This window comes from Pseudopipra pipra, chromosome 1 (assembly GCF_036250125.1).
Source record: "Pseudopipra pipra isolate bDixPip1 chromosome 1, bDixPip1.hap1, whole genome shotgun sequence".
NCBI lineage: Eukaryota > Metazoa > Chordata > Aves > Passeriformes > Pipridae > Pseudopipra > Pseudopipra pipra.
In genome coordinates, this window is record NC_087549.1 from 47,300,197 (window position 1) to 47,316,850 (window position 16,654).

The window sequence follows — 16,654 nt, forward strand, 5'->3', positions numbered from 1 at the left end:
GCACAAAGATTTCAACTCATGTTACTTAGTAAGGCTGTCCTTATTAAAATTGAATGCAAGCACAAGACAACAAAGAACCCCAACATTAGATCATTCCACCTGTTTTGTTTTTAATCCTTTGTTTAAAAAGTGAGTTGTCCTACCTCTCCTTTGAGTAAAGGAAATAAAATTGGGTAAACCAAAGAGTTTTTTGATAAACAAGAGAAATATGTACCTGCATGTGCCGTTTTCATAGTGAATGAAAGTTACTGAAGCTTCTTGCTAGTGTTAAAGGATGAGGCATTACATGCAAACGAAAGTTTTATTCTCAGTCAGGCTACGTGACTTTTTCGTCTCAGAAAGATTTTATAGATTTGACTCTAGCATTTTCAAACTGCATCCTGATTTTTCAAATAACCTGAGTGGTATTGGTGCTTCCAGCCTTCTTGCTCCTCTGTTACTGTGAAGAATGGTCACCCATGCCAGCCTTGAATTGTATTGTGAGACCAAAACTTAATTTACCTGTTTTGTCTTTTAGGCAGAAGTAAATCTAATATGGGTTGGACACCTCTTCACCTTGCTTGCTACTTTGGACATGCTGTTGTGGTAGAGGATTTGCTGAAGGTATGTTTCTACTTTCCTCTGCATCTAAGGCAGAAAATTCTTTGTTATTCTAGAAGCAGTTAGTGTTTATTCAGGTTTTTGTGATAGAAGAATGGAGGCTTTGCAGGGAGGCAGAGCCACTTGTACAGTTTATCTACATGTAACATTGAGGTAACTGGTCATTAAAACTAAGGAGTGAGATAGTTGTGGTAGGTAGAGGATGGCACAGTTTACAGGAATCCAAAATAGCGACACTGGAAATCTTCGCAGTAGCACAGATTGGTTACTCTGAACAGTGTTTACAATTATCAGTGCTTAGCTAGCTTTCTCTTGGAGTGTGTGTGTAACTGTCTACATATAGAAATTGAAGACAAGTAGTGTATATAGGTATGCACTCATGAAAGCTCAGCTTTTTTCAAGCTTAGTGGATATCTGTATATAGGAAGCCAGCATGTGATACTAGTAATGCAGTTACTTCAAGGTTTGATCTAGGCTAGTGCAGTACATAAAGTACATAAATTTAGGCAATTTCACTTTCTGAGTTGTAGGAAAAGCTAAAATGTCTCAAATGCAAAAACCTGTGTTATCTAATTCTATGTTGTGCATAAAAGTATGCCCAGAATTCTGCACAAAGTGTTTCTTTCAGGAACAGGCTAATATAGTTTGACTCATAATTGCTTTCTGACATCTTTGAAATAATGCACTGTGTGACAAACTTTGAAACAACAAACCTCTGCCATCAAAGCTGACCTGTTTATATGTGCATAACAACTGCAAATGCAGTGAATATGTGGCTTATGACTTACTTTTTTTTTTTTTTGCTCTTGGTAGCTTCGACCAACCCTAATTGTATTAGACCCTATTCATATTGGACAGATTTTTCTGTAGATGGCAGGAGTGTGATAAACAGCCTCGAGTACAAAGGTAGCTAATCTAAACTTGAATTTCATTCAGAATAAGGGCTGCTGGCCATAATCCAGATGCTAAAGGAAGAAACAAATTTGAGATTTCTTTAAGAAATTCTTCTCTAGCCTTCATACTTCCTCAGTAAATAATGCTGTTTTCAATTTAAGAGGGCTATTTAAAGCAAAAGGTAAAGTTTTATTACTTAGTGCATTTTTCAAGCATCCAACTTCAAAAGTTGCAAGAGTACATGTAACTTTGTGCTTTCTTTGTTAGGGCTCAAATAATACTTGAAAGAGTATTATTTAAAGAATAAGGTGAGAAATAAGGGAGGCTGTGCAACTCTGAAAGCTAGGCATGTGCGTGTCTGTGTATTTGTGCCTAGATTTTGTGCTCAAAGAGCAAGGGAAGGAGATACCAGAAACAGAGCTCTAGAATCTAAGTCAGGTTCATCAGTTACCTTTAGGGAGGCAGCAGTGACCTGGCTAAGTCATGTAATCTAAATATATGTTCTGAAGTTAAATATGTCCTGCCCTCTTTCTGACCCTTTGAGAGGTTAGGTAAGGTGGTGTAGAAGGCATACTCAGTGAAAGAAGAATAGTATTTCCTGGTTTCCTGGAACTGTGCCTGTGCAGTGTGGCAAACAGTCCTCCTTTCAGATAAAAGGTGTGGGATAGAGAAAGAGTGTGACAAAAGGAAGGGAGATTCAAGACAAAGACTGAAGAAGAGGAAAGGGAGAAGAAAGGTTAAGTTTCAAATGGTACTATCAATGCTCACATGGAAGTTTGCACTTCAAGTGAAAGAACAGCAATAGTTGTGTAGAGAAGTTGGTATATCAGGAGCTCCAGGAGGCTGGTGGTACTTTGTACATCTGTAACAAATGTATGTATGTTACATAGTACCACTATAGTTCTTTCATTAAGTTGTTTGTTGTGTTTTTTTCCTAACACCTCCCTGCCAAAAACGCTAAACAAATAAATAAACCAAAAACCTACAAAACTTCCAACAGACCAAACCAAAATAAAACCAAGCCAAAAACATCCCCACCCCCTGTGGGGTACTTATTTCCCATATACCATATTCTTAAATGTGTGAGGGATACCTGGAAAAATGCAGGAGGCTTTTCATTTTTGAAGCAATTTGCAGAATGTGGGTTATGAATCTTATATATGTACTTTATCTTTGTTTCCAGGATGTGTTACAATTCTGATCTGATTTGCCATGAGGCCTATATTGGTTCCTGTCCTCCCCTTCCCCCTCAGTCAGAGGGAATAGCTATGTAGTTCTTGTTGGAAGGACATTCAGATGTCTTTTGGTCTTGCTGTTTAGGCTGGTGCAGATGTGAATGTGCTGAATGACATGGGGGACACTCCACTCCATCGGGCAGCTTTCACAGGGCGCAAGGTAAAGTATGTTGGCTTTTTTAAGCCTCAGTTGTAGAATTATTAAGAAAGTGCTAGCAATAAGATCACTTCTAGAAGATGTTTTTACAGTGTGTAAAAATGACTTATTGTCTGTTTTGGTACAGTGTGTTCAGAAGGACTAGGCACATTGCCTAGCTTGTATAACTGTCCAAAAAAAAAAAAACACACAGAGAGAAATCACATTGTTTTAATCTTAGTGGCTTCTAGAGGGAAAAAAACCCCTGTTAGTTAGGACACAGAGGCCCATTTGGGATCTGGAAGTGCTGTTTCTTCACAGATAACTAGAACTAAAGAGCTTTTTATAGGCCTGTGTAGTGTGAGACTAGTTTGATTTGTTCCCCACGTGCCACCATCATTCCAAAACTAGTACTACCGCTATGGATAGCCTCTTAGGCCTTCTGAAGGAGTGACTACTTACTGTGTTATGAAAAGAGCCAATTGCACTATTTTTATCTGTCAAATTTAGCATTTGCACCAGGTACGCCAGCTTTTCAGAGTGAATCTGTTCAGCTGTAACTCCTCTTAGTTCCTTCAGCCTGACTGATGCGGGAGAGAAGATTGCAGTCAGCCTCACTCTTTAATCTCTCTAAAACATCCCTTCCTGTTTTCATAAAAATTCAGCAGTGGTGAGAAACTGTTAGTTACACAGCTCATCTTACAGGATGTCAGTAGCTGGAAAGCCTGATTGTGGCCTTACTGTTACAGAGACAGATAAGGAGTGTTTTTCAAATTGTTTTTCAGGAGGTGGTGATGTTACTCTTGCAGCATAATGCTGATACTTCCATTGTTAATGGGAGTGGAGAGACTGCAAAAGAAGTTACTCATGATAAAGACATAAGGAATATGTTGGAAGGTAACTTTAATAGGTCATGGCCTGTTTTGTTTGGTTTTTTCAACATATGTACACCCTGAAAGCTGATCTTTCTACTTCAAGTTACAGAATCTCAGTTGAATTTTCTCTTTAAATTTTGTCATTAGAAAGAAAAATGTCACAGTTTTTGGTTCTCATCTGCGGTACTGACAGGCGGGGTTTTTTTGTGACTTGGAGAGTTAAATGTCATGAATGCCAATAGCATTATTCAGGTAACTGTTTCAGTCCTGCTGGGTTAGTCCTTGCTACAGCTCTGAATAGTATATGGTAGTCAAAGTATTGGCTCACTGGAAGAGGAAAAGCTCAAGTCAAGAATATTAAGTGACTTTATGTCAACTGAATCATTAAAGGAAAAAAATGCTGAACAGTTTGCAAAGGTGCCTCATTTTTGAATCAAGTTCAGGACTTGCTATTGCAGTCATACATGTTAAGTAAAAAGGGGGAAAAAAAAAGTAAAACCTCTTCCCCTCATTTTCCTGCATTGCCTCACAGGGATCAAAAGTGAGGCAGATGGTGCCTAAGTTCATTGCTTGTAGGTTTGGAGAGTTCTAAGAACTGTGTTGCTTCCTGGTAGTATTATGTGATAATCATAAATACAGCTGAAGCTTTGTGTCCGCTAACGTAGACTGTACATGTGAAGTGATCTCACTTCTAATTCTGCACGCAAATGCACAGATAACAGTCCTTTCAGCTGTTCATCTGCTGAATTTTTAGAGAAGAATAAAATTCTTGTAGTGTGATAGGAAGAGTAGAAGAGAAGCCGAAAAGAGCACAGGGAAGATCTAATAAGGGTGTCACAGAGTCCCCGTTTTCCCTCCCACAGTGAATGGGGTTGGTTATAAGTGTTGAAAAAATTATAATATGTATGTTTATATAAACTCACACATTTTGTCAAATTTTACGTGCTTTGAACATATTTTTGCTCTGACACAGAGTTTTCTGAATAAATATTCTATTTATACCTGTTCCAAATGAATAACACTGGAAGTCTTTTTTTCTCTAGGCCTGTTTTGATATAGTTTTTCAATGCTTTATTTCATGTGTACTTGCTACTTTATTGACTGACCTTAATTTTTTTTTTTTTTAAATAGCAGTGGAAAGGACACAAGAAAGGAAACTGGAAGAACTCCTCTTAGGAGCAGCAAGAGAGGGGGAAGTGGGGAAACTGACTGCCTTGGTAAGAATTCAAGTGCTTGTAATACTTTTGTGTCAAGTGGTTCGAACCATAATGCTAATGTAACAAAATATGACATTGTACCTTGCATTGCAAAGTGCTCTGACTTCAGAATATCAGTGCTGTGCACCAGGTTATGTAAGGTGCTGAACCCTGAAGGGTTTTCCAGCCTCCCTGTTAGAGATTGCAAAACAATGGTTTTCAGCTTCTTCTGTGTTTTTAAATTCTTTTCAGTTAGTTGTAAATAGCAGTGTAATGGTTCTAGGTCTGCTGACATGAGCTTATTATGTTACTGTGGATGCCTTAATGTCATGGGTGCGTAGGTTTCCATCACGGCATGGTCTTAAATCTTGAAAGTAAGTTTTTTGTCATTAGCATCCATTGCAGCTGAAGTCTCTGTAATTTTCAATGGACAGTTGTCTGCACAACACGATTTCATGCTGAGCAGAAATTGAAAACTGTATATGTGTGCCGATGCACACCCATAGAAATTCCAGCTGACCAATACAGTGGCATGGTAAGACTAATGGAGGAGCAGATCACAGAAGAATTGAGACTGGAGGGTTCCTCTGGAGATAAACCAGTCCAGTTCCTGTTTGCAGAGCAGAATGAACTAGAGCAGGTTGCACGGGACTGTATCCATTTGGGTTTTGAAGCCAGTTTTGAAGTTGGGTCCCAGTGCTTGAACTCAAGCTTTTCGGAGCCCTGAAGAGTGTCCCTGGAGGCAAGACATGCAGTATGTAACATTTTCTAGTTAGTTGGCACCTTTAGTAATACCTTTTATTTAAGACATCAAAGCAGTCTAAATACTTCTACTTACTTCTAGTGGAAAATTTACAAATGTGAAATTTGTATATTGAGAAATTTGACGTTCTTTACTTTCCTGCCTAGAAGCCAGAATGAGCACCTATTCAAAATTTGTTATTTCCTTCCTCTAAATTTATTTATTCTTATCTGAAGAACTCGTCTTTCTAACTCCTTCTTACATGGAAACTGTTTCTAAATATTTGGTCATTTTTGTAATTCTTATTTGTACTTTTTTGTATGTCTCTTCGAAATGGAGAGAGAACCAGAGCTGTACACAGTAACTAAGATGTGGAAGAATAGTCCATTAGTACACTGGCACAATTGTATTAATTGTAATTAATAAGCTGACATAATAGATCTGTTCTTGATTCTGGTAATTTTAACACTTGTTGCATGTCTTCTTACCTTAAGCTGATGCGAAAAAACAATCAGAAAAAGGTGACTCCTCATAGAAATCTGTTACCGAAGAACTCTGCTTTCTCTATATGGCATGTAACTGTTCCTGTCAATGTTTTAGTTTCTAAGTAATTTTTTTTAGACATATATGTAGTATCTTTGAGCGCTGTATATGTGACATGTGATACGTTGATCTCTAACTTTTCGAAATATTTACACGTTTTTGACCCCAAGACAGTTTTTAAGTCAAGTCTTAAGAGGTGTTCCTTGGAATCCTTTGGTGTGAGTACTTGGACTTGTGGCCATTGAATTACAATTTTCAAACTCCTGATGACTCTTGAGAAGTCCCAAGAACTTTCTCCATTTCCAGCTCTATGGTGTAAACCTCTTTGACTTTCCTACCCTTAGGTTAATACCTCTGCAGAGAATTTGTGTAGCTCTTCAGAACTGCCCTATATCTTGAGAATTGCTCATACTTCGCCTACTGATTGTTCAGGCCTTTCTGCTCCTACTGTATGGGTTTTTTTTATTAGCAGACTGTTATGCTTATGGAACTTTAGCTACTTACATGTACTTTTATTGTGAGACCTAACACCAGAACATGTTTCTTACTTCACTGCCTTTGGAACAGAGTGCCACTTGTTTGAAAGATACCCTTTTGTTATTAATTCTCTTTTATCTTGAGTATCTTTACAAAAAAAGGCTGTACTGCATGTTGTAACACAGTTGTCTGGAACAGATAATTTAATGGTGCAGTTTCTCTAAACCTTCTAACTGGACTTCAGACCCTTTTTTCTCCTTTACCTGCATAACCTTAACTTTATAACTGCTTTCTATTGAAGTTTCTTGAAGTCAAGTGGAAGTGGTGGCTTTTGTGCTTCTCTTTTGTCAAGATTCTCGCTAGATCACAATCCGTTTTGCTACCAGGAGCTAGATCTTCAGCAACTAACCCAGGCTTTTTAGTCTACCTGAGGCAAAACCAGTGTGTTCTTCCTCTGAGTTTTCAAAAATGTACTGTACATTTCCTGAGGTGACTGGAGAGATTTTTATCTCAATGAGCTGATGCATCAAACTTTCTTCCAAATAATGCTTTGTAATATGGTGTAAGGTGTTGAAAGCACAGCTTAAGAGGTATGGAGGGAAGAAGTCAAGAGACAGAGATAAGGTAGATGTAAAACAGCTGGTTGGAGATAGCTAAAACTTAGGAATCCGCAGGAATGCAAGTATTTGACCACAGTATTAATGAGGCTATACTTTCACAAGCTCCTACTTTTTGACTTCTGTTCTCTTATCAGTTGATCTGTAAATAACATCTGTAGCAGTTTATCCTTTACAGGACTATTTCTGAAGCATGTTTTAGGTGGTTGCTGTTGATGTTAACTTAAATTGTTGCCATGGGAATTCTGTTATTATGGAGTAATTTCTCAAGGGCTAATGAGAATGCTTCAACTGAGTTTCTCTAAAAATGTTGTCATGCACTTATGACTCTGGTCTCCTAAGGCTGCATATCAGTAACTTAGCCTTTCTGTTAAGGCAATCCCATTTGGCTCATGAGCCTAACTGTATGGCTGATATTGCATGAAATGATTTGGGTTGGAAGGGAGTCTAAAGATGATCTAGTCCAACGCCCATGTACACATTCAACAGCCACATAATTTGAGTAGAAGTGTAGTGGTATTTTCTGGTAGTTAGTAGTGTCACACTTAATGACCCTTCTCTTTAATGGGATCAATTTCTCAAAACATTTATCTTGTGTGCAAGTTAAACCCGGGTGATTTTTTTTTTCCTCAGTTATGTAGTTGCTCTAATCTTAATAGACTTCAGAATGCAGCAAAGCTGCAGTCTGTGTGACAGACTGCCTATCCTAGGAGCCTCTAAATGACCTAGGCTGTCTGTGTCACTGACACAGTGAAGGTCTGCCACACTTCAGTAAAAGTTCTTACTCTCTGAAACAGGGTGGCCACACCATTTTTTTCTGGATTTAGCGCTGGCCTGTGCTAATTTCACACTGTGCCTGGGAGCCTTTTATGGAGAACAGTAGATTTTCAACAGTAGAATCGTACAGGGCCATTTTAGCAATATAAATGACTGAACTGCAATGCTGGGCAACTTTCCCTGGCACTGTGCAACTGAGCAGGATAAATGTGTCCATGCTGTGCAGTAGAAGGGGAACAGCAAGCAAAAAAAGTGAAGTTCCCTTGCTTTAGCTAAACATCTTGTGTGATTGTTGTAGTCCTTGCCCTTGTCTAACACTTGCTACGTGCCCTCTTTGTTGCCAGATCTACACTGAAGTATCCTATTTAGGAACCTCTAACTTTCATAAGAGAGAACATGGCATCTGGAAAGGGAGGAAAACTGATAAGTAAGCAGAACTTTGTTTCTTTCCAGTTGAATAAGCCCAAACCACCTGATATCAACTGTACAGATCAGATGGGGAACACACCATTGCATTGTGCAGCGTACCGTGCTCATAAGCACTGTGCATTGAAACTTCTGAAAAATGGAGCAGACCCTAAAATAAGAAACAAAAATGGTGAGTACCAAAGGAAAAGTACATTAAACGTCAAATGGAGACAAATTCACCTGCTTCTATAAGCTATGTTACCATGCAGTGCTCAGGGAAAAATCTTATGATGCTTTACGAGCTTTGTATCATTAATAAAGGAAGCTCAAAACTGACTAAATTGCACAAGACTGAAGAACTGTAGCAAAACAGTTATATATATGTTTTTATTTTCCAAACATAACAATTTCTAGAAACTTTACCTACTGTCTGAACAGTGAAATGTGCCTGGTTTTTGTTTTCTTGATGCTAAACACTGAACACAAATAACAAAAAAATAAGATTGAAGATCTGGCTCCTCAGAAGAAGTCTTCTAATGAAACCAGAGGAAAACTTTATGCAGATGTTATGCAAACTGTGTACTTGTCCTCTGGTTAAAGATGCCTCTGTCTTGGTGTTTGTGAATGTCCTAAACTGTTTTGTATAGCTGGGAAGCTAAAAACAAACTTACACCAGTAAGGGCAAAGGGCTGTCTGTAATTGGTAGAACTCTGATGGACAGTTCAGTGCATTAAAGATCAAAACCTTTATAGTCTTCTGCCCCTGAGGAGTTTATGTTCCCCAATTCCAAGTAAATGTAGATGTTTGTGGGACCAAACTTTAGTGGGTAGACAGTGTCAAGTTATTTTGAAGTACATCTAAGTTTATTTGGATCGAATTCTCATGCTTTGTCTTGGTTGCTAAACAGATCAGACACCCCTTGATCTAGCCCAAGGTGCAGAAATGAAACTGATACTGTCAGGTAAAACTGGAAAGGTAGGAACTTTTGTATGAATTTAAAATGCCTAGGCTGTCTAGTGGAAGCTATTCCTACATGAGATTTAATTTCTGTGCAGGTTATCAACAAACCCCTGAGACGATACGAAGGTCTCCTATGGAAGGTATGTCTTACTTCCTTTTCTAAAATAGCTTATAAGATCTCAAAGTATGTCAGTATGTCCTTTTTCTGTACTTAAATGACAGTTGCTGAATGAGGGAATTTTTCAATAATAAATTTTCTAAATGACTTAATTTAGTCTAGTGTATATACAGAGAGGCTGGCTGAGTGGGGAGTCACTAGTTTCATGGTACCCTGATTTTATTCTCAGTCCCTAAAATCTGTTTTTATTTCTTGGTATATTTTGTGGAAAAGCTTCACTGTGGTAAGGTTTTGTTCCTTATCTGTGTGGTGGGCAAAATGTTTTTTGTTTTTTCTCTCCTTAATAGATTACTTTGATAATCTATGACTAATATAATATCTTTAAGAATCTGTGACTAATATTTTGCCGCAAATTCACCATCTTCTGAAAATTTTAAAACATAATGGGAAGATGTCAGAGAGTTTAATGCTTGTTTTGCTGTGTTGCTCAAGTGAATCTATTTTCCCTTTTTAAAAAAAGAGTCTATATGAATGCTTAATTCTATGTTCCTCAATGAAATCTTTAAAGTTTTCTTCAGTGTAAGTTTTCCTACATATGCAGTCATGATTGTAATATAAGGAACAAGAACTATGTACCAAAGCTTATGAAAGATAAAATGTTGTCACTGGATATCTCAATATCATTTGTTTCTCATTTGATTTTACAAAATAGAATTTTGTGGTGATCAACAACTCCTGTAATATTAAAAAATGCAGCATTTTAGTATTTCAGTTCGTCCTGAATAGCAGGCTCAGCAAAACTTTTGTCTTTAGGTGGTTCCAAAAAGGAGAGTAGCGCTGTAATTGTACAGTATTCTCAGGTTACTGTGATCGCCAAGATATGCAGAACCTAAAACGTTTTCATAATCATTGTCAGTTTTATCTGTTAAGGAAACTTCCCAGTTTGACAGTTTAGGAGGTGCTCTGTCAGCCACACTTCCACCACCAGAGATTTTCATTGATGGGACCGAAGCCCAGTGGGTGGCTCCAGTGAGTCAATGGGTGCCGTGCTTGACTCCCTAAACCTACCACACTCACACAGTCAGACAAGGTTTCCTTACCAGCTCAGCCCTAGGTTTTCCCTAACAGAGTCTCAGACATGTAGATCCTTTAAAATAATTTAGTCATGGTGCAAGAACAAAATAGCAGCTCAAACTGCTGTCTCCGAGGAGGAACCCAGAAAAAAGGAACCCCATGGCTTTTATATCCCTTCAATCTAGTAGGAAAGTCTGGGGTCTTCCTTCTGAGCTGCTGAGTCTTTGGCTCCTGGCACCACAGGTCACTGTGCCCTTTGCTAACCAAAGGCTTATCACCAGTTTATGGCCTCTTGCCTCAAGCTCCCGCCACCCAGAGCCCAACCTGCAGCTCTTACTGCAGCTGCACACCAAGCTGCCTGTTAACAGAATACTAAATGTATTCTGTTAACCTTACCTGACCGTTTTCTTTTTTTTCTTTTTTTTCTTTAAATTCTTTTCTTAGAGCTCACGATTTTTTGGGTGGAAACTCTACTGGATAGTTCTAGAACATGGAGTCCTTTCCTGGTATCGGAGACAGTAAGTCCTGTGTTTAAATTTCTGAAAAGCGATTTAAATAATTCTTGTCCTCACTTTATTAAATCTCTTCTTCTTTCAAAGAGCTGATGCGGTGAATAATGATCATCGTCAGGGATGCAAGCATCTAACACAAGCTGTCTGCACGGTAGGAAGTGAAATGCTTTGTAATACTGAGTTGTGTTTTTATGTGATGGTGTTCCGTACCTGGATAATGAAAACTTCAGCTAGATCGGTAACCTGATCTTTGTTATAAAATAGGGAAAAAGCTTGTGCTGTTGAAAGAAACGCTTGTTCTTGTCGAGCAAAGTATTCTTATATGTAAAGTGGCCATAGAGCTCCTTCATTACTTTTCTAAAGTCCTGAAGATTTAAGCAAACATAAGATATCCTGAAACGTTGGTTCCTCAGTTGTGCAAAGCAACTGTTTGGAGCATGTGATACAGAATAGCAAAGCTCTAGTTCCTCCTTAGCTGTTATTGGCTACTTGTGACTGATTGTGTAACTGAGGCTGATCTCAGCTGAACTGATCAATTCTGAAGGCGACTTTTGGAAAACTTCCCTACATTCCATTATGCTTCCGGGAACCCAATTCACCCATTTTGGAATGGGTGAATAGAGGAAAAACAGGCCAAGTGTTGTTTATAATACACAGGAAGATGAAGTGTTTAAGGAAAATGCATTTAGAATCATTTCAGTATTTTTATAACTAACCTGTCCTAGTTTGGCACCACAAGTTCTGTTAAACTGCACTTATATATACACTCATATGAAAAGTGACTCTTGCTTTTCATTATGTACAAATTCCTCAAAGATCCTGGTGATCTTGCACCATTGCTGAGATTTTATCTGAATCAACTGGCGCAAATAAATGCAAACATATTATTTAGATATAAAGAACCTCTATATTTTTGTTTGTGATGTAATGGCACACTTTGAAAAACTTCTGACCAAGATATTTGTAAACTATAATTATTTGTATCAAGACTGAGGCAAAAACTTCTGAGTTAAGACTAATTTTCTACTTTGCTTACTCTTCAGTTTTTTTCTGACTCATTATACTAATTTTGTGTTTTCTCCACATCGCTTTAGGTAAAATCTACAGACAGTTGCTTCTTTTCTGTCAGATGTTTTGATGACACTGTTCATCGTTTCAAGATTCCTAAAAATAGCCTTCCTTCTCAAACTAGAGAGGTAATAATGACTCTTTATCAAAGGCATTAAAATATAATAACTTCTGTAATTAATAATTTGCATACTGCTTGCTATGGATGCATTATTAGCAGTGTGTTTCATATCTTTAACATCAGGACTTCATAACATAAGTGAAGATATTGAATCTTTTAGCATGATTATAGACTAAACAGCAAAAAATGGACAGACTGTAATTCTCTTCTTTAAAATTAATGCTGCGTTGTTTTCCAGCTCTTGTTTATTAATTCTGATTTTTCCTTTTCAGAGTTGGCTGGAAGCAATAGAAGACCACTCTGCATATAGCACTCATTACTGCACACAAGAACAATTGAGTAGTGATGATGAAGATGATGCAATATCTGTTACAGACCTACAGGATACTCTGAAAGTATGTCCTGAGTACTTATTTGGCTCATGTATCTAGGTAGTCAGTATTTGTTTGTGCTGAAATACTTTAGTGTACTTTTGGCTAAAGGTGATGATTTTTCCCACAGATGCATAAATGCTGCTTGCATTTGCATTGCTTATTGTCATGTTTTCCTGTTCAGACTGTGTGAATAAAATGGCATGTTTATCATAGCTACAGGGCTGTGGTTTTCAGTTTTGGTAGAATTACTGCAAGATAGAAAGCTGCTTTAGACTTTCAGCCAGGAGAGGGAGCCTTGAATACTGTAGTTAGTGACCCCAGGACTGAAGGATAAAAAAGTTCACCTTCAGTGAGCTCTGCCTCTATAAAACAGGCAACAAAATGTCTTAGAAATGGTCCTTTATCTCCTCAGATCATGTTAGATGCATTGTACAGTGACTGTTCATACCTGCAATGGAAATGACTAGTCTTTGGTAATTCTAGCATTCAGCCTGCGATTCCTGCTTTTCGCTATATATACACTTCTGAAACCTCTTATTTTAAGGGAAAGTTCACACTGCAATACAAAAACCTTCACGTGACCAAACTCCAAGTGGCTTGTACCATACCTTTTGGTACAAGAACTCTTAAGTAGCTCATGGCAGAGCAGAGGTGGGAGGATAGCTGGGGCTGGCAGTTCCCAGCAACTGACAGAAGAAGGTGGTATTATGTAACAGATAACTGTGAACTGTGCACTCAAAGCCCAAAACACCAAGCACATCCTGGGCTGCAACAAAAGGAGCGTGGCCAGCAGGTCAAGGAAGATGATTCACCCCCTCTACCCTGCCCTCATGAGGCCCCACCTGGACTGCTGTGACCATGTCTGGGGTCCTCACCACAAGACAAACGTGAACCTATTAGAGCAGGTACAGAAGAGGGCCACAAAGATGATTATAGGGAATGAGCACCTCTCCTATGAAGACAGGCTGAGAGCTGGAGAAGCAAAGGCTCCAGGGAGACCTAATTGTGGCCTTCCAATTCTTTGATGGGGCTTATAAAAAAGAATAAAAGGAAAGTGATGTTTTACATGGGCAGATAGTGATAGGACAAGTGGGAACGCTTTTAAACCAAAGGAGGAGAGATTTTGCGTAGATGTCAGGAAGAAATTCTTCACTGTGAGGGTGGTGAGGCACTGGGACTGGTTGCCCAGAGGAGCTGTGGATGCCCCATCCCTGGAAGTGTTCAAGGCCAGGTTGGATGGGGCTTTGAGCAACCTGGTCTAATGGAAGGTGCCCCTGCCCATGGCAGGGGTGTTGGAGGTAGATGATCTTTAAGGTCCCTTCCAACCTAGATCATTCTATGATTCTATGATAACTGTCTCCAAGTTCAAATGCAGGCTTGAAATATGATCTTAGGGTTGGTTCCTGCCATGTCACTGTACTTGCCATACATCAGTTAACATATGAATTTGCTTATTTTGGCCTTAGGTTTCTCAAAGAACAAGAAAATGCTCTTCCTGGGTTTTTAAACTTTAATAAACAAGATGGGAAAATGGAAAAGTGGTACATAGCTTTGGGGGCTGATTTGCTATGCTAATTTAAATAAAAGCTGGTCAGCGATATAATGCGCATAAATCTTCTCTGTGTCTTTGAAGGTACTTCAAGTAATTTGTTTCAATTTTTTTATATCAGTCTCTGAGCTGGGAATCTTCATTAAGATTTAATGCTCTCCAAATTTAAAAATTTCAAATTAAATTTCTCCAAATTTAAAATAGTTAAGAGAGTAAACTTATGCTTTCCTTAGGACAAGGCACGTCTGAACTAGCTATCTTTGTTGTCTTTCAGAAAGCACAAGCATGCCAACTAAGACTCAGTAAAGAGATTTCAGACTTTCTTGCAATGGTTAAATCCTTGGATGCTACAAAAGGTAAAACTTATTTTTTTAAAATGCAGTTTGTTGCCAGGCAACTGATTTTTTTTTTCTGTTAAACAAAACATGCTTTTATTTCACCAAAATTAAATTTTCAGGAGCTTAAAAATATAGGACTGTTTTCCTCATTGAAAAATATACAAATAAAGTAACATTATCGGAATTGCTAAGAATTAAGATTTCAGATCTGAAGAAACAACTAAGGAGTATGCTGATTGGAAGAAATTTTATTAGTGGCTGTAAAACCAGGGGAACTGCCTTTTGCTATAGTGCTTATTGAGTAGCATTGTAAGAATATAACTCTTTTAAAAGTTCACTTTTAAAGGGTTTTTAAAACAAAGTTTGTAGTTGGTAGCTTATTGCACAGCATAAGTGTCTCCTCACAGGTAGAAAGAGCTAGCTTTCTTACTTTTCTTCTCCCTCAAAATATTTGTCTTGTAGTGAGTAGAAATGCAATGAAAGCTGAGGCACAATAAACAGGATGTGAAGTGAAATCATGAAACTATGCAGGGAAGTGGAGGCATGGTATAATGGGATATATTCCACAGACCTTTGCCATGCGTTTTATGCCAGATTTTAAATTCTTGGGCTTCTCAGGCAAAATTATTCTGAAGTGGATAAGTTCCCTTTGGTAGATGTAGGAGCAGTTTCTCAGACTCCATTCTGCTGACCTGAAGAACAAGTGAGATTCTTTTTTAAAAGAGAAAGCTTTTCTGAAAAAGGAAACATACAACTTGAACAATCAAAACCCATAGTAAAGCAAAACCAGATACTATCTCATTCCTAGAAACTGCTAGTCTTGGCTAATAGCAGTAATAAGTTCCTGTTTTCCTTCCAATGAATGTGACTTGATAGGTCAGTGAACTGTTTCTGGGTTCATGTGTAACCTCTGCAGGTCTCAATAGAGACAACTGCTGCAGTTCTCCCAGTTCTCACATTGTTGTGCTATCTTTAAAGTATTGGAATCCTATGGCTCCAGAAGAATGCAAATTTCTGAGTTAGAAGTCCTTCCATGTAGAGCTCCCCCTAAACACTTTTGAGTAATATAAAAATGGCTGTCTTGGGATGTGATATTTAAAATTCTCTCCATAACTGTTTCAACATGCTGTTCTGAATCCAGTTATCTTTGAGATTTATGCATTTGTATATTACAGATAAAGATGTCTCCCGCTCCTGCACTCACTGTGCTGGTTCTCCTTCTAGAGGTGCTAGCTGTTCTTAATAGCTACTGTAAGACTCAATTTGAGTCAATAGTGAGCTTTGGTATCAAATACCACAATTAGCGTGTGTATATATACTGTATCTTGTCCTGCAGAGGTAATTAAACTGTTGGACTGATTTGAGCTCTGATTGGCCAATGGTGATGTGGGGATGATGGGGGACTTCCTGAGGTGCAGGTTGATGGAGGACCTCTGTCTTTTTTAAGCTGACTTCCAATCCAAAGAGCTCAGCAGCATCTGCGAAGCAGGATGTTAAACGCTGCAGGGCTGCTTCAGTGTGGGCAACAAGGGCAGCGTCATCAGCATAAAGCAGCTCCCAGACAAGATGGTTTAAGGTCTTGGTGTGGGCCTTCAGACGCCTTAGATTGAATAGGCTTCCATCAGTACGGTATCGAATGTAGATACCGGTAGCCTCATCTCCTCAGATGGTAAGATCGACGGAGAGATAGACAACAGGTTAGCTAAGGCATATAGTGCTTTTGGAAAACTCCACAAAAGAGTATGGCGTAATAAACACTTGAAGAAAAGCCCCAAGATCAGTGTTTACAAAGCCATAGTGTTGTCGACTCTCTTATATGGTTCCGAATCATGGGTCATCTACCACCACCACCTGCGTCTCCTAGAACGCTTCCATCAACGCTGCCTCCGCACAATCCTAAACATCCACTGGTCAGACTATGTGACCAACACATCTGTTCTAGAGCAAGCAGCTGTCACAAGTATTGAGGCCATGTTACTGAGAATGCAGCTGCGATGGGCAGGGCGCGTCTCAAGGATGAAGGACCACCGCCTCCCTAAG

At 38.7% G+C, this 16,654-nt stretch overlaps 1 protein-coding gene across 5 annotated transcripts in view; it reads left to right on the forward strand.

The window, feature by feature from the left end:
* The window catches only part of OSBPL1A (oxysterol binding protein like 1A), a 79,312-nt gene that overhangs the window by 10,140 nt on the left and 52,518 nt on the right, over positions 1-16,654 (forward strand). For 4 of the 5 annotated variants that reach the window (XM_064654958.1, XM_064654983.1, XM_064654964.1 and 1 more), the window contains 12 exons: positions 518-603; positions 2,815-2,889; positions 3,651-3,762; positions 4,872-4,957; positions 8,546-8,690; positions 9,408-9,475; positions 9,556-9,600; positions 11,097-11,170; positions 11,252-11,315; positions 12,259-12,360; positions 12,626-12,748; positions 14,551-14,632. In XM_064654958.1, coding sequence (XP_064511028.1) covers positions 518-603; positions 2,815-2,889; positions 3,651-3,762; positions 4,872-4,957; positions 8,546-8,690; positions 9,408-9,475; positions 9,556-9,600; positions 11,097-11,170; positions 11,252-11,315; positions 12,259-12,360; positions 12,626-12,748; positions 14,551-14,632 — 1,062 coding nt within the window. Of the gene's footprint in view, positions 1-517; positions 604-2,814; positions 2,890-3,650; positions 3,763-4,871; positions 4,958-8,545; positions 8,691-9,407; positions 9,476-9,555; positions 9,601-11,096; positions 11,171-11,251; positions 11,316-12,258; positions 12,361-12,625; positions 12,749-14,550; positions 14,633-16,654 lie in introns of those variants that run through there. The other variant, XM_064654994.1, reaches the window with a different exon arrangement.